Source organism: Rhea americana, unplaced genomic scaffold (genome assembly GCF_003343005.1).
Source record: "Rhea americana isolate MKP2758 unplaced genomic scaffold, rheAme1 scaffold_60, whole genome shotgun sequence".
Classification (NCBI taxonomy): Eukaryota; Metazoa; Chordata; class Aves; order Rheiformes; family Rheidae; genus Rhea; species Rhea americana.
Window position 1 is genome coordinate 3,933,916 of NW_028186757.1, and position 16,217 is coordinate 3,950,132.

The window sequence follows — 16,217 nt, forward strand, 5'->3', positions numbered from 1 at the left end:
GACCAAAGGTGTAGGCGCTTTCTGATCAGGACATTGCCAATAAAGGCTGCAAGAACCTCCAGAAGTTAAGCCTCACTGGCAGCAGTAAGCCTCCAGAAGAGATTCTGAGAAGAAATAGCTGCCAGGAGATGTTTTCTGAAGGAGAAGCCTGGCAACTGCTGTGACAACTGCTCCCTCTCCATTAACTACTTCTGCCATTATCTCACGCTGCACAAGAAAAAAAGACTACTAGTGAGGGGCATAAAGAGGCTTTCAAGCCCAGGATGCAGTTGACTAAACTTCCCATTTATTTATTTGTCATTATGCTTAACTGAAGAGTATCTTGTCTCAAAGGCAGATTTCTGTCCCTGTCATTATTATAGTTTGTTTTCGTTTTCTGTAACATGAACTTTCTCCTAAGGCAGTTTGTATTTTCTTTATATGATTTTTACTGGAAACAGGAGAGAGTGTAGACACGGTACATTGCTGCCTAAGCTGAAAGATTTTTCTAGCATGTAAGCAATGTCTCAAAACAACCTTCTCACCTGTACTTGGCAGCTAGCAATTCTTCAGTAGTGTAAAGAGCATTTATGTGGAGTTTGACACCAACAGACTATGGGTCCCTGCTTCCTTTCCTGCAGGGCTAACACTGAATGTAGAAACTAGCATGGAAATTAATTAAAAAAAATCAGTATGATTATATCCAAATTTACATCACAGATACAATAATCAGAAAATTCTGATCAGCYTTCTTCTGTCCTCCCTGTTTTTTTAGGTCCCACCACATTGGATGTGTATATTTTAAGTTTCACTTCATCCCACATTCTTGGACTATGTCTTCTTGACCTAGCTGACATGTTTCTTAAGCACTGGCACTCCCTCWTTCACTTCTTCACAGGAAGCAGGAGATCCACAACTCAACTATTGTAGGTCCGAGTTACAAAGCTGATCTCTCAAGGTTCACCAGGAGCTTAAATTATTYTAGTCATATAGATGATATAGGGTTAGAGTTCAACTCTTTAGTCATACTTAGARTGAAGATGGGATTTGTACTTGTTTAGAAAGGCATAGCATTCTACTTAGTTCCAGAAAATACAAAATWATAGACCCTTTCGAGAAATTCAATTTCATTTGTACTGGTTATTCTCTCAGTTACAAAACTTTCTATGTATTGTTGGTATAAATAAGCTAAAATGGTCAATGAAAGGTTCCTCTTACTTACTTGCTAAATTCAGATGATTTTTTTCTTAAGGTTTGTTAGGTCTTCAAGGTTGCTCATGTGGTAAATTGCTGACTTCTAAAGCTCAGACTTGGGGAAAAAAAAAAAAAAAAAAAAAAAAAGCTCCTAAATTCTGCATACAGGGACCCCAAAATCATCACCAGAGCGTGGCCTGTTATTCATTCCCTCCTGGCCCAAGCTAAAATGCAGTGAGGAAATGTCAGAGTTGTCTCAGTCCCAGGGACTCAGGAATCTATGCAGTAGGATTTCCTACATTCACRGAGAATATTTTCTCCCAAAGCAGTCACAGTGATATCGGCTGACTGTACGACAGAGCCAGTGACCACTTAGTCATAGTAATCAACCTGAAAGCTGAAATAGAGGTAMTTGTTTTCTAGACATAACTACTTTTGCAAAGGCATTTTTCTGCTTGTAATTTGTGGTAATGGATGTGCTTCTGCTTATCCTAGTTCCTAATATTTTCCTTGATCTATCCCTTCATCGTTTTTAATTAATGAGTTTCAATTCACTGCTTCCCACTGACTATTGTTATCTTATGATTTCGAATGGCTCAGGTATCTTGGACCATGTATGGTAATTTATGGTCAATATAGTTATCTATTGACTGAGACTTACAGCTGCTTTCCTTGGTAGTCTGAAGCGTGTGTCAGCCTGGATGATCTGCTGTGGCTGAGCGAGGTACTTGCAGCAGCCCCATACACGGTTCTTTTGTCCCCAGGTAACATCTGACAGTTCAAACACAGAAGCACACCTTCCTTCTTTCAGCAGCAAGAAGCATGCCTCTGGCATCTCTCCTTAGCACCTGTCACTGAAGTTGYACACCAAACAGATTGTAAGAGCAGTAGAGCAGCAGTGGCACTACAAGGTTTAGTTAAAAAATGGTCTTTAAGGAGTGGAAGTAGAGGTTTTGCTTCATGGAAAATAACTGAAAATCTTTTGGAAATATTATGTGGCTATTACATTGCTCTATTACCCCAATGTTTTTTCTTGTGTACACCTGGACATCTTATTTGGGTGTTTTGCCTATTGCCTTGAAATATTTACAAGGTCCTGATTTCAGTATAATTTGATCTGACCAGATTGGATTTACTCCCTCTCAGCACAGAACTGACAACACAAACACCATTGCTTTGATACAAATCTCCAGATTTTAATACTTTAAATCACTCTCTGATCACATCCTTATGCTGCATTTTCTCTACTGCTGCTACATTTTTTTCGGGAAACCAAACAATCCCATGCACAACAGCGGAGATGACAGCAGGGCAAACCTATCTGCTCATTTCCTCATGCCCAAAAGAATGGAGAGGTCCAGAAGGACCAATGGGGTGGGAACGACCTATGGAGTTGGTATAAACATTTCCCTCTTGAAAAGGAAGCTTCAGTCAAAGACTCCTCACTGTACATGGGACTCTGGAGAATGATCTGGGATGTAGTAGTAATTTCATTACTGTCCTTGCTTGCCAAGAATGTAGGCTAAAAAGATCTGCCATCCTTAAGTAATTTATATCTCCCTTGACAGCGTACCCTTTTTCCCAGGTGTTTGCAGAATAACGTACTAAGATGAGAAAATGTCTTGCTAGACTGGGGATAGTGTAAAGTTTATGAGAAAGAACATACATAGACAAAAAAAAAATCAAAATATCCCAGTAGAAATTTTTCACTTATCTTCTCCAGGCACCCAAGGTGCTTTGTGCAAGTAAAACACTCCAATATCTGTTTGCTCTGCAGTCCCAGAGGGAATGTGAAGTACGCTTTGAAAAAAAACAGATTTGTCTGAAGCTTGTGTGATAGAAAGTGAAGAGCTTCCCTCAAGCATACCGTAGAGTCCTGCTCTCTGCACTGCAGATCAGGTCTGCTGTTTTCATGTATCATCACCGTGGAGGCAGACACTAGCTAGCAGATGTGCAGAAAGGAATTCACCATCCAGCAGCATAAATTTTCAGTGCTTATGAAAAACTGAGGCAAAGACAAAGACAAACAGCAAAGTAAATGAGCTTTAACTCTTCTAGGTAACAACATACAAGAGAAAACAGTGTGGGCAAAAGTGCAGTCATGAAAGTATTCAGCATAACTGTTTAAGCAGACGATCAGAATGGTTCTCAAATTCATTTCCCTGTGCACTACTACATACTGCAAAGTGACATGCATTATTTATTTCTCCAAAATTTAACAGTCTTTTCTATTTCACAGATCGAAGACAATCACAATAAATATTTTGTTAATTTCCCAATTATACAACTACTTAATTTTTATTGGGAGCAAATGTGTAGCATAATTGAACCTTCCCACGTTTTCCTCTTTGCTAGAAGGAAGACAAAATGATGATTTTTTTCTTTGTTAGAAAATAAGTTGAAGTTTAGAGTCTGTTTACGTTGCAAATGCACTGGAATAATAGAGCAATGCAATACAATCCACGGAATGTTTGCAAAACATTTTCAGTTATTTCCATATAATGAAACCTCTACTTTCAATCCCTAAAGATCAGGGATGTTTTAATAAATTTTGTGGTGCCACTGCTACCCTGCTGCACCATCTGCTCCTAGACGTCAATCAAACAACAAAGTGAATTTTGGAGGCTCTGGATCAAAAACTTGTGAATACTAAGAGCAGAAAAGGACAATCTTGAGTTATTTCCATGTTTCTTTGGAATCTTACTCATGCTTAGCAGTTTTGCCTGTGTTAGGACACTGGTGATGAATTTAACATGCAGCAAAGCAATGCATACAGCTGCTTACCACTTAAAACAGTAGTTAATTCTACTGCCATCAGCACTGTAACTGTCAGTGGGTTAAGTACACACTGCACAGAGGAACTGGTCATGTCCCTATAGTTCACTGCAGTGCAGGTGTTTTTGGAYCTCACTCCATAGCTGCAAGACATAAGGTAAGGAAACCTCTCTCTTTTAAGCAGTTTTCTTCTTATTCTCCTTTCTGAAATGTGCTCCTTTCTGTTCCCCAATGCCCTGTATGAATGTACGGGAACAAACGGCTTATAATTAGCACAGAGAATCCCTCTCATGAAATTTTTCAACTGTACCAGAAAAAATAAAAAAATAAAATAAAAATAAGGCATCAAAATAACCTAAATCTGTATTCTTCATATTCCACCTACACAGGGTAAACCTATGTTGACCAAGGCATTTGACATTTAAAAAAATTTTTTTTAGTTTTGTCCATACACAGCCAAAACTTGGCTATTATGGGCACCTAACATGAAATATTGAKAAATTTTTTAAAAGACCACAATTAAAGTAAGAAACCAGCTTTAGAAGTCCTTATGTGAAAAATTTGATCTCTTTGCCATAAAAAGCAGTTGCAAACCCATTATCTAGATATGAAGATAGGATAACTACATACACAAGTAGTGGATACAGCCTCAAAATTACRGAAAATAGATCTACAAAATGAGCCTTTAACACCATTCTGTCTCATCCAGTGCAAGAGATATATTTCCATATATTTCAAAGATTGTTCAAATTTTAAAATCATTTGTTTCTACTGCAACAAAATCCTTCTATGCTGTTTTATTGGTCTGATTTTCTACAGAGACTGCTTAAGCAGCATGTCATGAAATACAATTGTTGAATTTTTCTTAAATGACTAGAATGTCTACAGTGCCATCTTAATGTAGTCTATCATTGTGTTAAYCATTGTGTTTAAGTAAAAAACAGCATACTAAATTAGTCCAAAGGATCTGAAAGTTTAAGACTGGGGATCACGCAGTACATGGCTTGCACACTACAAAATCTTAGCAGTCATAAAGTTAACTAAAACACTACTCTACTGATTGATCTTAGGAGGTCAGATGATAGTGTTGCAATCAGGTATTAAATTCATTTTATGTGGAGGAGGCGCATTAGGGTTATGAAATAAAATCTCTCTACAGCGTACCAACCAATGCATTTCAAAGTGGTATCCTGACGAATTTTTGCTTATGAGAGAATAAATGATCAAATGCTTATCAATAGTTTTGATCTACGAGACGCAGATGAACTGACAGATTTTAGCAGTACTAGATCTTTTTTTTTTAAAAAAAAAAGTGTCTGAATGTAGATTTAGTTCATGTAATACTTCCTATTTTGTCTTTCTAGCTGGTAGAAACTTGTGGGCACAATGGGCTGTAAGAATTAACCATCGACTCAAACCCAACTAATGTTTTTTAAGGACTCTGCAGCACCTGCAGTCATTCCTAATTTTGTTTGCTCTTGTTATTTGTAAACTTCTTTGGCTTAAAATTTTATGTTTGTATATTACCAATGAGTTTGCAATATGAGCTTAAGTGACATGCAATCCAGAAATGATAATTTTAATCTCTACTAATATGGTAAGATTTGAATACAGATCTTTATAGAATTTCAATCTTTCTCTGGTGATCAGCATATAGCAAGAACATATTAAACACTCCTCACTCTGTTTCTCAATAGCAACTACAGTTTCTTGATTACTACTGATTGAACATATAGGATTCTCTTTTGCACTAAATCATGAATAAAACAAATTACTCTTCACTYCTCTCACAATGCTCTAACATGAAAGATTTTCTTAAGCAGAGAAAACACCACAAAAGCTCACCAGAGATCATGCAGTTTGAAGACTACATCATAGTCTCGGATGATCTCTTCATATAAAAAGGAATCCATCTCCATTACTAAGTTCACACTGTATGCAATATTTAAATTTCTCACACCAGTAAGAGTAGAAAACTCTGTAAGAGAAGATATAAGAAAAATTCACTCACTACAAAGAATACCTTATAGTTGAATGATCTTGTTTAAACTGTATTTATAAAATTTTTGCTCTTAACTTTGAGTTGCCACAGATTGCCATGGAGACTGAGGTGTCAGGAACTGGGAACTCTTTATAGCGAAGGATCATAGCTAAAACTAACTTCAGATTTGCATGACGAATAGTTTCTTTCAGTTTGGTTACTGGCTTTAAATTGGAAACCTGAAATACCTCTCAACTCTGACAGGATTCTCACTGCTACCAAAACCTTCAGCGCTTTCTCATTTGTTTTTAACCTTGTCCTTTCTTTTGGAGTGCTGTTGAAAGTTCTAAGGTGGCCTCTTGTGAACTGGAACTGAAGAAAACAGTTACACACTAAAGAATGGAAGTTTCAACCAAAGAGAAGTTGCAGTTAAAGTATTAGGTGCAGTGATGTAACCGTATACAAATCTATAGGTAGGTAGTATCTCAAACTCATTGGGATTGTTCAGGAAACAGGATTTTTTAATGAAAGCTGACTATATAGCAGAGATCTACTGAAAAGGTGCGGAAAGAGAGGTTTCATGCTTTTTCCTCCCCTCGTGCTAAGCCTGCTAAARCAAAGTATTTTGAAACGTCCTCACTTTAGAGCCATTTTATAGTCCTTGGTTTCTATTTTAAAAGCACAGGAATCTAAATGAAGCATTATGTTATCAAAATCACTTTTTCTTCTCAAGAGTTAGTGAGTAGTAGTTCATTTCAATGACAGACACCACTGCATCACATCAAGCCTTTTTAAAATAGAATTTAGAGTTTTCTTATCAATTGAAACGACAGCATCCAAATTTCAAGTCTGAAGATGTGAATATGATTGCTAAATCTCAAGTTAAGAAAACAGCTCTTAGTTCTGAGGAATACCTGAAATTACTGTCATACTATACAGAAAATAACTTATTAAACTTTAGTTGCCTCTGGGGCTACCTTCAACTGCAAGTTGAATGAATTCCTAATAAAAGTAATCTTATGYGAATGTGGAGAAAACTGGGAATTATTAAGTGAAAGGTAATGAACACCTTTCTGCCAGAAGATGGATGATAAGAAACAGTAGTCAATACCCCATTAGCAAGTCCATTATAACTTTGGCATAGAAACACGCTTTATTTTAGAAAGCCAAAGCAACTGTAGTGAATTTTAACAGCTGAATAAATGTACATGCTAATCCATGGTTATGTAAGTTAAATAAATTAGCCATGTCATCACTTCTACTGTAAAAAAAAAAAAATAAAAAAATAAAGAAAAAGAAAAGAAAAAGCTAGTAACTCATTATCGGACTCATTATCAAACTCTCCATTATGACTCCTCACACTTCAYGGTTAATGTTGTGTCAGCATTTCCATTATAAACTCTTCTTTCAGGGTCTTATGATTCAATCGTACTGCTGAAATTCTGCTTTGGAGATTTCATTTCTGGAAGATATTTTATAGCTAGTTTTAACATGACCGATGGTCCTTAAAACCTTGTAGAAGAGCTTCACAATTATGTTGACATAATTGSCTCCTAGCTCAAACATTCCCTTGTACTTACGGACATTCAAAATCCTACTCAACTCAGGCAATATCTGAYGGGGAAAGCCTTGCCAAGCAGTTTTCAAGACTGAAATATTGAAAATATGAGGTAAATGTGAACTCTCTGTTTTTTTCCTGCAAATCAAGATAGCTGCTAGAAAGCTGGTGCTTAATGCAAAATATTAGTATTTGCATAATATTTAGAATCCAATGAATCTAATGAGAAAACTAGAATTCAATTTTACTGGTTCACCAGATTTACAGGAATGGACCCCCATCTCACACACACTGCCTRTCAATGGAGATACGACGGTGTGATCACCTTTGGATAACACTGGCAGTTTGAAATAGGTGCCTTGGCTCATTCCAGTTGAACTAAACAAACACCAGCTTCATATCTCATGGCTTTTCTTTTTCTTCTTCTTTTTTTTTTTCTTCTTTTCTTTTTCAGGCCATATCTGAAAGAGCATCTTCAGCTCATGTGGACCTTATGAGTTCAAGGGACTTCAACCAAGGGACTTCAACTGTTTTGAAGGAAGAAATACAGGAAAAACTCTTGAAAGTATGTTGTGCCATCCCCTCCAAATGCAGTCTCTCCACGCAGCTCCCCCTGGGGYAGTCTGTCACAGAAGAGCATGCTATTGCTGCTTGTTCCATGACTCAGAGCAAAAGAATAAATTCTGCCCTTTCTTACATGTCTGAAAAGAAAGGTCTTACGTAGGAGAAACTTTTCTAAACCCTTTAAAAAACTTCACATACCCATTTATACCATGTCAAACTACCATGGATGTCTCAGGATGATGAAGAATGACAGAGGCTCACTTCAAATTTGTTTGAAGGAGGAATTTTGAGTTAAAAGCTATTTAAAAGAGCATATTATGAAACAGAAACTCCTCCTCTGCTAATCCATAAAATCTGTCATGTGATAGTTACATATATTAGTCCTGTGCCCCCTTTTGGCAGAAATCTGAAAATTCTTCTATGGAGTGTAGCTCTCTAGAACAGAGCCTACAGCTCCCACTCRCACAGATAAGTTGTGATTACTGCACCTTGGTTACACTCATGGAGTCTAAATTTGCACTTCATTCTTGGCAGAAAACAGGACATGATCTCCAGGTACACAGCTTGTATCTKCTTCATTCAGATTTTGTGTTGGATGGATTCACAGATAAGCGTGCCCACTTCAAGAAATGTAATTTTGAACAAATGTTTCACAGAAAGTAATTGAATTGTATGTGCTTTAAATAGGTATGTGGCTACTGGCCTGGCTCCTCTTCCACCTGGGAAGCACTGATTAACCAATCAGGACTGATTACAGAGGATGAAAGACAGTTGAGAAAAAGGTTGGTGGTTTTTTTTGTTTTGTTTTGTTTTGTTTTGTTTTGTTTTTTAATTTGACAAGCGGAGCTGAGTATGCTTGAGGAACCAGAGGTTCCTTAAAGAAAACCCTCCGAACGTAAAATTCTATTTAGAGAGCCCCTAGAAATTCAAAGACAAGAGATTGTAACACATAGAAAAGGAACAGCAAGAAACAAAGCCACATTCTGCTCAATCCATGAGTCCTGTACAAATTTAAAGATAATAGAAATAATTTAAARGGAACGGGCTTTTAAAATCCCTTTAGTTTTCAAGGACTTCAAAGCAGTAACRTGATGCAAATTTTAAAGAAAGGATTCCAGGAAAGATCAGGAAAACTATGAAACAGTAAACTCAGTGTCTGTGCTGGGCAAGTTAGTGGAATATTTAGTAAAAATAGAAAGAAATCATGCCACAGAAATCAGTGGTGTTCTCTAAAGGACCCAAAGACCATGAGAATAAAGGTAATCCCACTTAACTCAGTAYGCATGCATTTCTAAAAGGCTTTCACAAATGGAATGATTGAATCATAGGAAAAAATAAAGAAAACATTTCCATGGAGAGACACTTGGCTAGAAGAAAAGAAACAAAAGGTAAATGGTTCTTTTTCACAGTTAAGAAGAAGTCACAACAGGAAATCACAGGAATCTATGCTGCGATTGAGCCTGATCAACATATTTCTATATGATTTTGAAACAATAAGGTGCTAAGGTTTGGAGACGATACAGAGATATTCAGGGTAAGAATAAGAATTCCTGTACAGAATTAATACTGAGTGACTTAGCAATAAAATGGTAGATCAAATTCAATAAATATGAAGTAATRTGCCAGGGGCGGGGGGAGGGAAGAATGTGTTAACTTCATATATAAAAAGGTGGACTTAAGAGTTATTACCACTAAAAAGCATGATATAAACATGATTATAATTAATAATTCTATAAAACTGTCAGCTCAATGCACATTAGTGTCAACAAAAATCAAATCACATGCTAGGAATTATAAGGCAGGGAACAGTGAATAAAACACAGAATGTTATTACGTAGGTATATACACAATGCTTTATCCACCTTTTGAAAAATGAGATGAGGAAGAGAGAGCAGAATCAAAACAGAATATAACTGAACTAGAAAAAACACGCTGAAGAACAAGAACGATCTAGGAACAGTTTCTATATGAGGAGTGACTATTGGAATAGACATCCTGAGCACAGGCAAGAGGTAAATGAAGAAGGGTATGATAACCATGTGTACAGTAGTGGAATCCAAGTAGTCACACTATTTTCTAGTACAAGAGCTAGGGGACATCAAATAAAACTAGGAGGCAGATTCAGAACARCCAAAAATGGATGTTTCTTTGCACAACACACAGTTAAGTTGTAGAAAGTCTTATCTCACATAGTTCTGCCTGTTAGAAGTTTAAACAGTCTGAAAAAAACACATGAAATACCAACTGTGGACTATCAAATACTGTGTTAAATATGGTATTCGATCAGGGAGACTCTGACATGCCGGTTACTGCAATTTTGGAGAATAMACTGAGAAATAATCAGAAGTTTATTATATTCTACATTTACCTATGCATCTGTTGCTGGCTGCTGCTGGAAATAGACTCTAGTCTAGGTGACCTTTTGGTTTCATCCAATACAGTCAATTCTATGTTATAAGTTTCAGAAAAATTCCTGACATTTACCTCTTCATTCATACAATTCATATTTCCAGGTCTGTTCTCAAAAAANAAAAAAAAAAAAAAAAAAAAAAAAAAAAGTGTCTTCCAAATGTAGTATGTCAGGTTTTGTCCTGGAATAAGTAAACACTGACAGTCACATTGGTAGTGAAAAAGAGAGAGACCATAGGGTTGGAGGGTTTTTTTAACAGATATTTATAGGAAGCAAAATGGATGAAGTCAAGCAATACAATGTCACTACATTTCAATTTTTGAGTGATCTTCAGACACAATTATGAACTACTAAGCACTTCAGAAGTCAAGAAGCCTCCACAGTTTACMTCATAGAAAACAAAGAACCTGCCACTGGACTGGTCAAACTTCAAGGCTCTAACAACTACAGTCCAAAAGCTATGTAGCCAAGAATTACATTATCCTGCCCTTTCCCACGTTTTCCTCTGTATCCTCCCAAACCAAGACTGCAAACTCGCACAGCTGTCTTCTACTRCCTACTTCCAAAGACTGTTGTGTTTGCTTTAATTCCTGGATATAGACTGCAAACCTCTTCAGAATCATATTTTCACAAGTTTCCTGTGCACCTTAAGCTATTGCTTCTGCTCTTTGCAGGTCCTGAATCCAAATATCCACACGTCAGGAAGCACCTCTCACAGCAAATATCATATCTCATACCCTTGCAGCACCAGAGTCTCCCTCTGGCTCTGGAGTCTCACATGCAGCTGACTGGCCTGTCCTCAGCTGTACCCAGTATTCAAAACTTTGGAATGGAAGAAAACGGGAGAATAAGAGAAATAAGTTTCTGCATGGCCCTGAATAACCCCACTTCAACAAAGGCTTTGTTGAAAGTGTTACAGTCAAAATCTTCTCGGCAAAATTAGAACATACCTTGAAAGTGGAACCAATATTTTACCATTAGCTCAGTTAAAAATCTCAATAATACAGTCAAAATACAACAGTTTTCATTACTTTAGTTAAAATAATACCTAGTTCAGTTACTATAATACCTGTTAATAAAAAATCCTTAAAATTGTTGTGCAAGAAAATGTATTAATAGCTACCCCTTTTCCGTCATGTTATGTTCAACCCTCCAATGTCCCCCTAAGTCCTGAGGTCAGTAACTCCYGTTCTTCTGCAAGCAGAGAGGTGCTCAGGTGTCACAACAAGTTATCAGCATACTGAATTACTCACCAGGAGCCAGTCAATGCTGGTGCTGCAGTTCCCTTCCTCCTCAGTCTTGGATCCACTTGAAACTGTTTTTTAATGCTTTCTTATCACTGCCTAATTCCTTTTCAATGGATTTCAGCTAAAGCTTGAAAGCTGCGCAAGAGTTTTCCCCAGCCTCTGGTAGTGCAAAGGGTTGTTATTTGCCAGGCAAACAATACGACCTAGTACACTAGGCCTGATCACCTACTAGCTAGGTTTGACAGATATTTACGATATATGATAGTCACAGAACCTTAACTAAAACAGTTTAGGCAATGCTCAACCACTAGCAAATTTTTAAAAGAAGCTAAAACCAGCTCAGGCCCAACACAAAGCCTATCAAYGCAAAGCCTATCAACTTTACATAGCAATGGCAGAAATCCTATTTACTGAGCTATAAAAGCTCTGGYTTGCAGTTTCCACCTTGCATGTTCCTTTGTCCAGAAGACAACAAAAGAGGGCTATGGAAAGCAGTGGGCAGCAATACTTGCTTTAGACTTCTTTAATRCAGAACATGCAGATTACTATTTTTTGTACTAGAACTGTGCGCTGGTTTGCAAGAGAAAAAAAATGTCCTCTTTCGTATATTAGCCTCAAAATTGTTTCAGACGATCCTATTTATTTTGTTTTCTTGCTGTCAGAATTGAGCTGTGAAAAGGCTCTGTGCTTAGTTTTAGTTTGGTAATTCAGTGTTATCTGCAACTAAGAGTTGTTTTTCTGATTATGGCATGTGAATTACACATAGTCACAATGACTGTTTCCACATCCATTATTATTATTTTCTTAGCTGACTGCAGAAGCTCGTAAAGAAATAAAATAAAAATCAGAAAAAGGACAAGATAATTACAAGACMATTCCATAGATTCAAAACAACCTTCCATAATTGAATTTTGTTGCATCTAAATAAAGCATTAAACTAAATAATTGGCTATTTCAAGGAACTTTGAGGAAAGTTCTGAGGCAATAGAAATTCCAACTTATTAGAAAATGAGGAAAGTTCTGAGGCAATAGAAATTCCAACTTATTAGAAAATTTACATTTAAAAATATATTGATGGATATGTGGTTCCCAGGCTCATTATTTAATTATTTGTAATTTTTTTTCCAGCTCACTAGCTAGAAACTCCCATGCAGAAAGGTAGCTCATAGCTGCTAGAATAGTTGCCATTCCTCCACTTTATACAGCTGCAACTCAAAAATTTCTTATGCTTTCATTATACTAAAGCATCTATCAGCCCACAGAGATGTTAAATGAAAGCTCACTGTAATACAGCTTCTTTAATCCTCTTATTATCACAGCAACACTTTAACACATTTATGTATGAAAACATCTGTTTGTGGCAGAAAAAAATGAAAAGTTTTTGAAATTCATGACTGAAAAGTTACTATTTTGTACCAAAAAAAATCAAAATTAGAACTATTTTCTAAGTTTAGAGTCTTAGTTTTTGAGTGAAGTTTGTTGCAATATTTGCCAGCTCTTTTGAAAGAAATTGTAGATTAGMGTGTAGTTAGACTGAGACACCTGAGAAAACATTAACATGACACTGGTCTGATTATGCTTCTTTCTGTCTCTGGCGTCTGTCATTCCAGAAACTGGCTTAATTAGATCTATGCCTGAAAAGATGGCCTCTAGATACCAGGTAATGATAGTAACATCAATTCTCATTCTCAGGAAAGCAAGATCCTTAATAAGAACAGTAATGGTAATGGTCTTTAAGGGTGGAAATAAAATTTCATCACTAAGTCCTATTTGGTAATCCATCCAGGATGTTTGACTAATACGAATTGGAACATTTGGTGCACTAAATTCGTCTTGCAGGTCCAAGGAGGCCCTTCACATCTGAGCTCCAACGCAGATCTTTTATTGAGGATTTTTCTTTGTTTTCTTTCAGCTTGTTTCCTATGGAAACAAAGCTGGCTCAGTAACTTTGTCTGTGCCATTGTCTGTAGCTGAATGTGTYCTTAATCCCTTCCGGATGTATTGAACAAGTTTGGCAGAATTTGCCAAAGGAGAAGCAGTCTCAAAAAATAATTGCATTTCTACAAGTTCYATGAAAATACATAGCAGGGTAGAGGATAAAGATCCTCTAAATACCCTCCCTTAGAGAATGGCTGCAGAATGAGCTTAAACCCTCCTAGACCCAAGGTCCTCAGATAAGACTATGGGAAATCAAACTGCCTTGSATTTTACATTATTGGGAAATATTTGATATTGAAAAGAATTATTCTTTTCTGATATTTGTTTTCATCCTTCCAAAGCAAAATAAAAACATTAATTCACAGATGAATGTATTTTCTGAAATTATTACCTTAAACCTCAGCACATAAATCACAAACGTTATATTCTCTACTAAAAGCTAGATTAAGAATGGGATAGGACATCCTAACAAATCTAGGCCTCTTTCCTAGTATAAGTAAAGTAACTTTTTTCCTTTTGGTTTATCTCAATCAGCTTAAAATAAAATGAGAGACCAGTGAACCAGTCTAAGCAAAACATTAGTGTGTGTATTTCTTATTTTATTAGCTCCATAACCATACAATRTACAGATAAGCCTTACCCTCCTCTATCATTTTCTTAGGGCACCAGTTTCCTGACTTACCTTTTCCTTTATACTATGATGTATTTAGCAATAAGTTGCTTAGTTATACTTAATTAAATCTGTCATGAATCAGATGCATGGTTTGGAAGCAAAAAAATAGCCAGTGTAGCAGAAGAAAAAGCCTATGAGATATCTCTCTCTCTTTCAGTTTTTTCTTTTACAAAACAAGACCTTTTCGCAAGAATTAYATCCAGGAGAAACTCACTGATTTTTTTGTATACATCCATTGCACATCCAAGGAAACAAACGCAATATTTAACAAGAACTTGCATCCTTTAGCGCACAACACTCAGTAAGGCTGTTGAGTATAACTTGCCAGTTACATTTCCCTGTAATAGTTGCGTGCCGTAGGTATTCCACAAACAAATCATGTAAGTGACAAACAAAATGAGGAGTTAACCAATAAGGACAAGCTGTAATTCAGACRCATCTTCCATGGAGGCATGCAGATTTATGTGTGGTTGGATTCTAATCCAAASTGTTTATCAGGAGAAAAGAAGGCATACATTTGCACATGCACACACACACACACACACTTGATTTATGCTTTTATTACAGCAGCTTATTGTATTAGAACTGCTTTTATTTACCTGTACTGCCTCAAGTGTACAAGCTGAAGTGTACATTTTATTGGAGAATTAAGTAAAGCATACACTGAAAAGAACTGCATAAAGGTTATATGCAATTCTGTGAGGGCTATCTGCAAGGTAAGGGTCAAAATCAATTCCATTTACCAGAAGGTATCACCAAAATAGATTTTAACCCCTTGGATGTAATTACTCACTGATATTGCCATTAGCACTGGTCTATCCTTTTGATGGATTGAAGGCCTTTAGCTACTCAAGTTTTACTAAAACTGTAAAGTTTTCCAGAGCATCTAAAAGCAGATATTTTGTKTTGAACTTAATTGAGATACCACATTCAGTCAGAACCAATATTAAATGTTTAAAGTAGCAAGAAGGCAAGGAAAGTAAAAATAATGAGTGATAGGTACTAATATCACCATTCGGCCTCATTTTTATTTGCATATACTGACATGAGCTCAAAATGGAGACCACTTCTTTTCCATCATTCTTTTCCTTTCCTTTGCCCTAAATCTTCTTGGAGAAATCAATAAAGAAAATCCCAAGTGGGTTAAAGGGCCACACTGCTCCTTCACTTCCTTCCATACTCACTGCCTGTTTTGGAAGTCTAGATTTCATCTTTGCTTCCTGACAGCCAAACAAGCTACAGTTGCTGATTCATCTCAACAAACTGACTTCTTGGGTGGCATCTGAAAGACTGTGTCCCAAAGGTGGAGAGATTTAGGTGCAGAGTCACAAAAAGATTCACTTCTACATCTGGTTCAAAATTCTCCTCAAGAAACCTACATTCAAAATCATGGCCGTGTAATTCTCAAATTCCTTCGTGAAGTGCTTTGGGTGTTTCAGGTCTGTATGATCAGAGAAGTGTTTTGAACAGAGAACTACAAATGATGAAAATCTAACTTTAAATTTGCACTAAAATTTACCAAGATCAAGAAATGAGGATTTTTTCCTGCTTGCAGGGCCTTTCCAACCTCTCCTACAGAAACTGTTCCATTTCACATGGACCTCAAGTCTCCCCTCATAACCCTGAACTCTGGTATGTAGAGGCATGCCCCCTCTTGCATGCAGTGTCTCCATCTCCCTTACACACTAAACCTTGAATTATTTCACAAAAAGTGGTGAATTTGCTTTACCTCAATACACCCTATGATTAATAGTTAAAGATAATTAAATAGGTGGTAGATGTGAGAATAATTTCTCTCGGGCATCAACGGGAATTTCTTCCCTGTTCTTTCAAACATTCTCTCACACTTTGTGTGAGTGCACTAACTGCTTTGCTGCTGGTTAGAGAGCAGCTTTTTT

The 16,217-nt window shown here is 36.7% G+C and overlaps 1 protein-coding gene across 14 annotated transcripts in view; it reads right to left on the bottom strand.

The window, feature by feature from the left end:
* The window catches only part of LOC146587287 (uncharacterized), a 139,471-nt gene that overhangs the window by 10,815 nt on the left and 112,439 nt on the right, over positions 1 to 16,217 (bottom strand). For 10 of the 14 annotated variants that reach the window (XR_014897691.1, XR_014897695.1, XR_014897689.1 and 7 more), the window contains 2 exons: positions 5,794 to 5,926; positions 1,202 to 1,288 (listed from right to left, as the gene is read on the bottom strand). Coding sequence is in view for 1 of the 14 variants with exons in the window: in XM_085319849.1 (XP_085175975.1) it covers positions 3,169 to 3,178; positions 5,794 to 5,926 (143 nt within the window). In the remaining 13 variants the exon portion in view is untranslated. The other 4 variants (XR_014897705.1, XR_014897696.1, XM_085319849.1 and 1 more) reach the window with 4 other exon arrangements.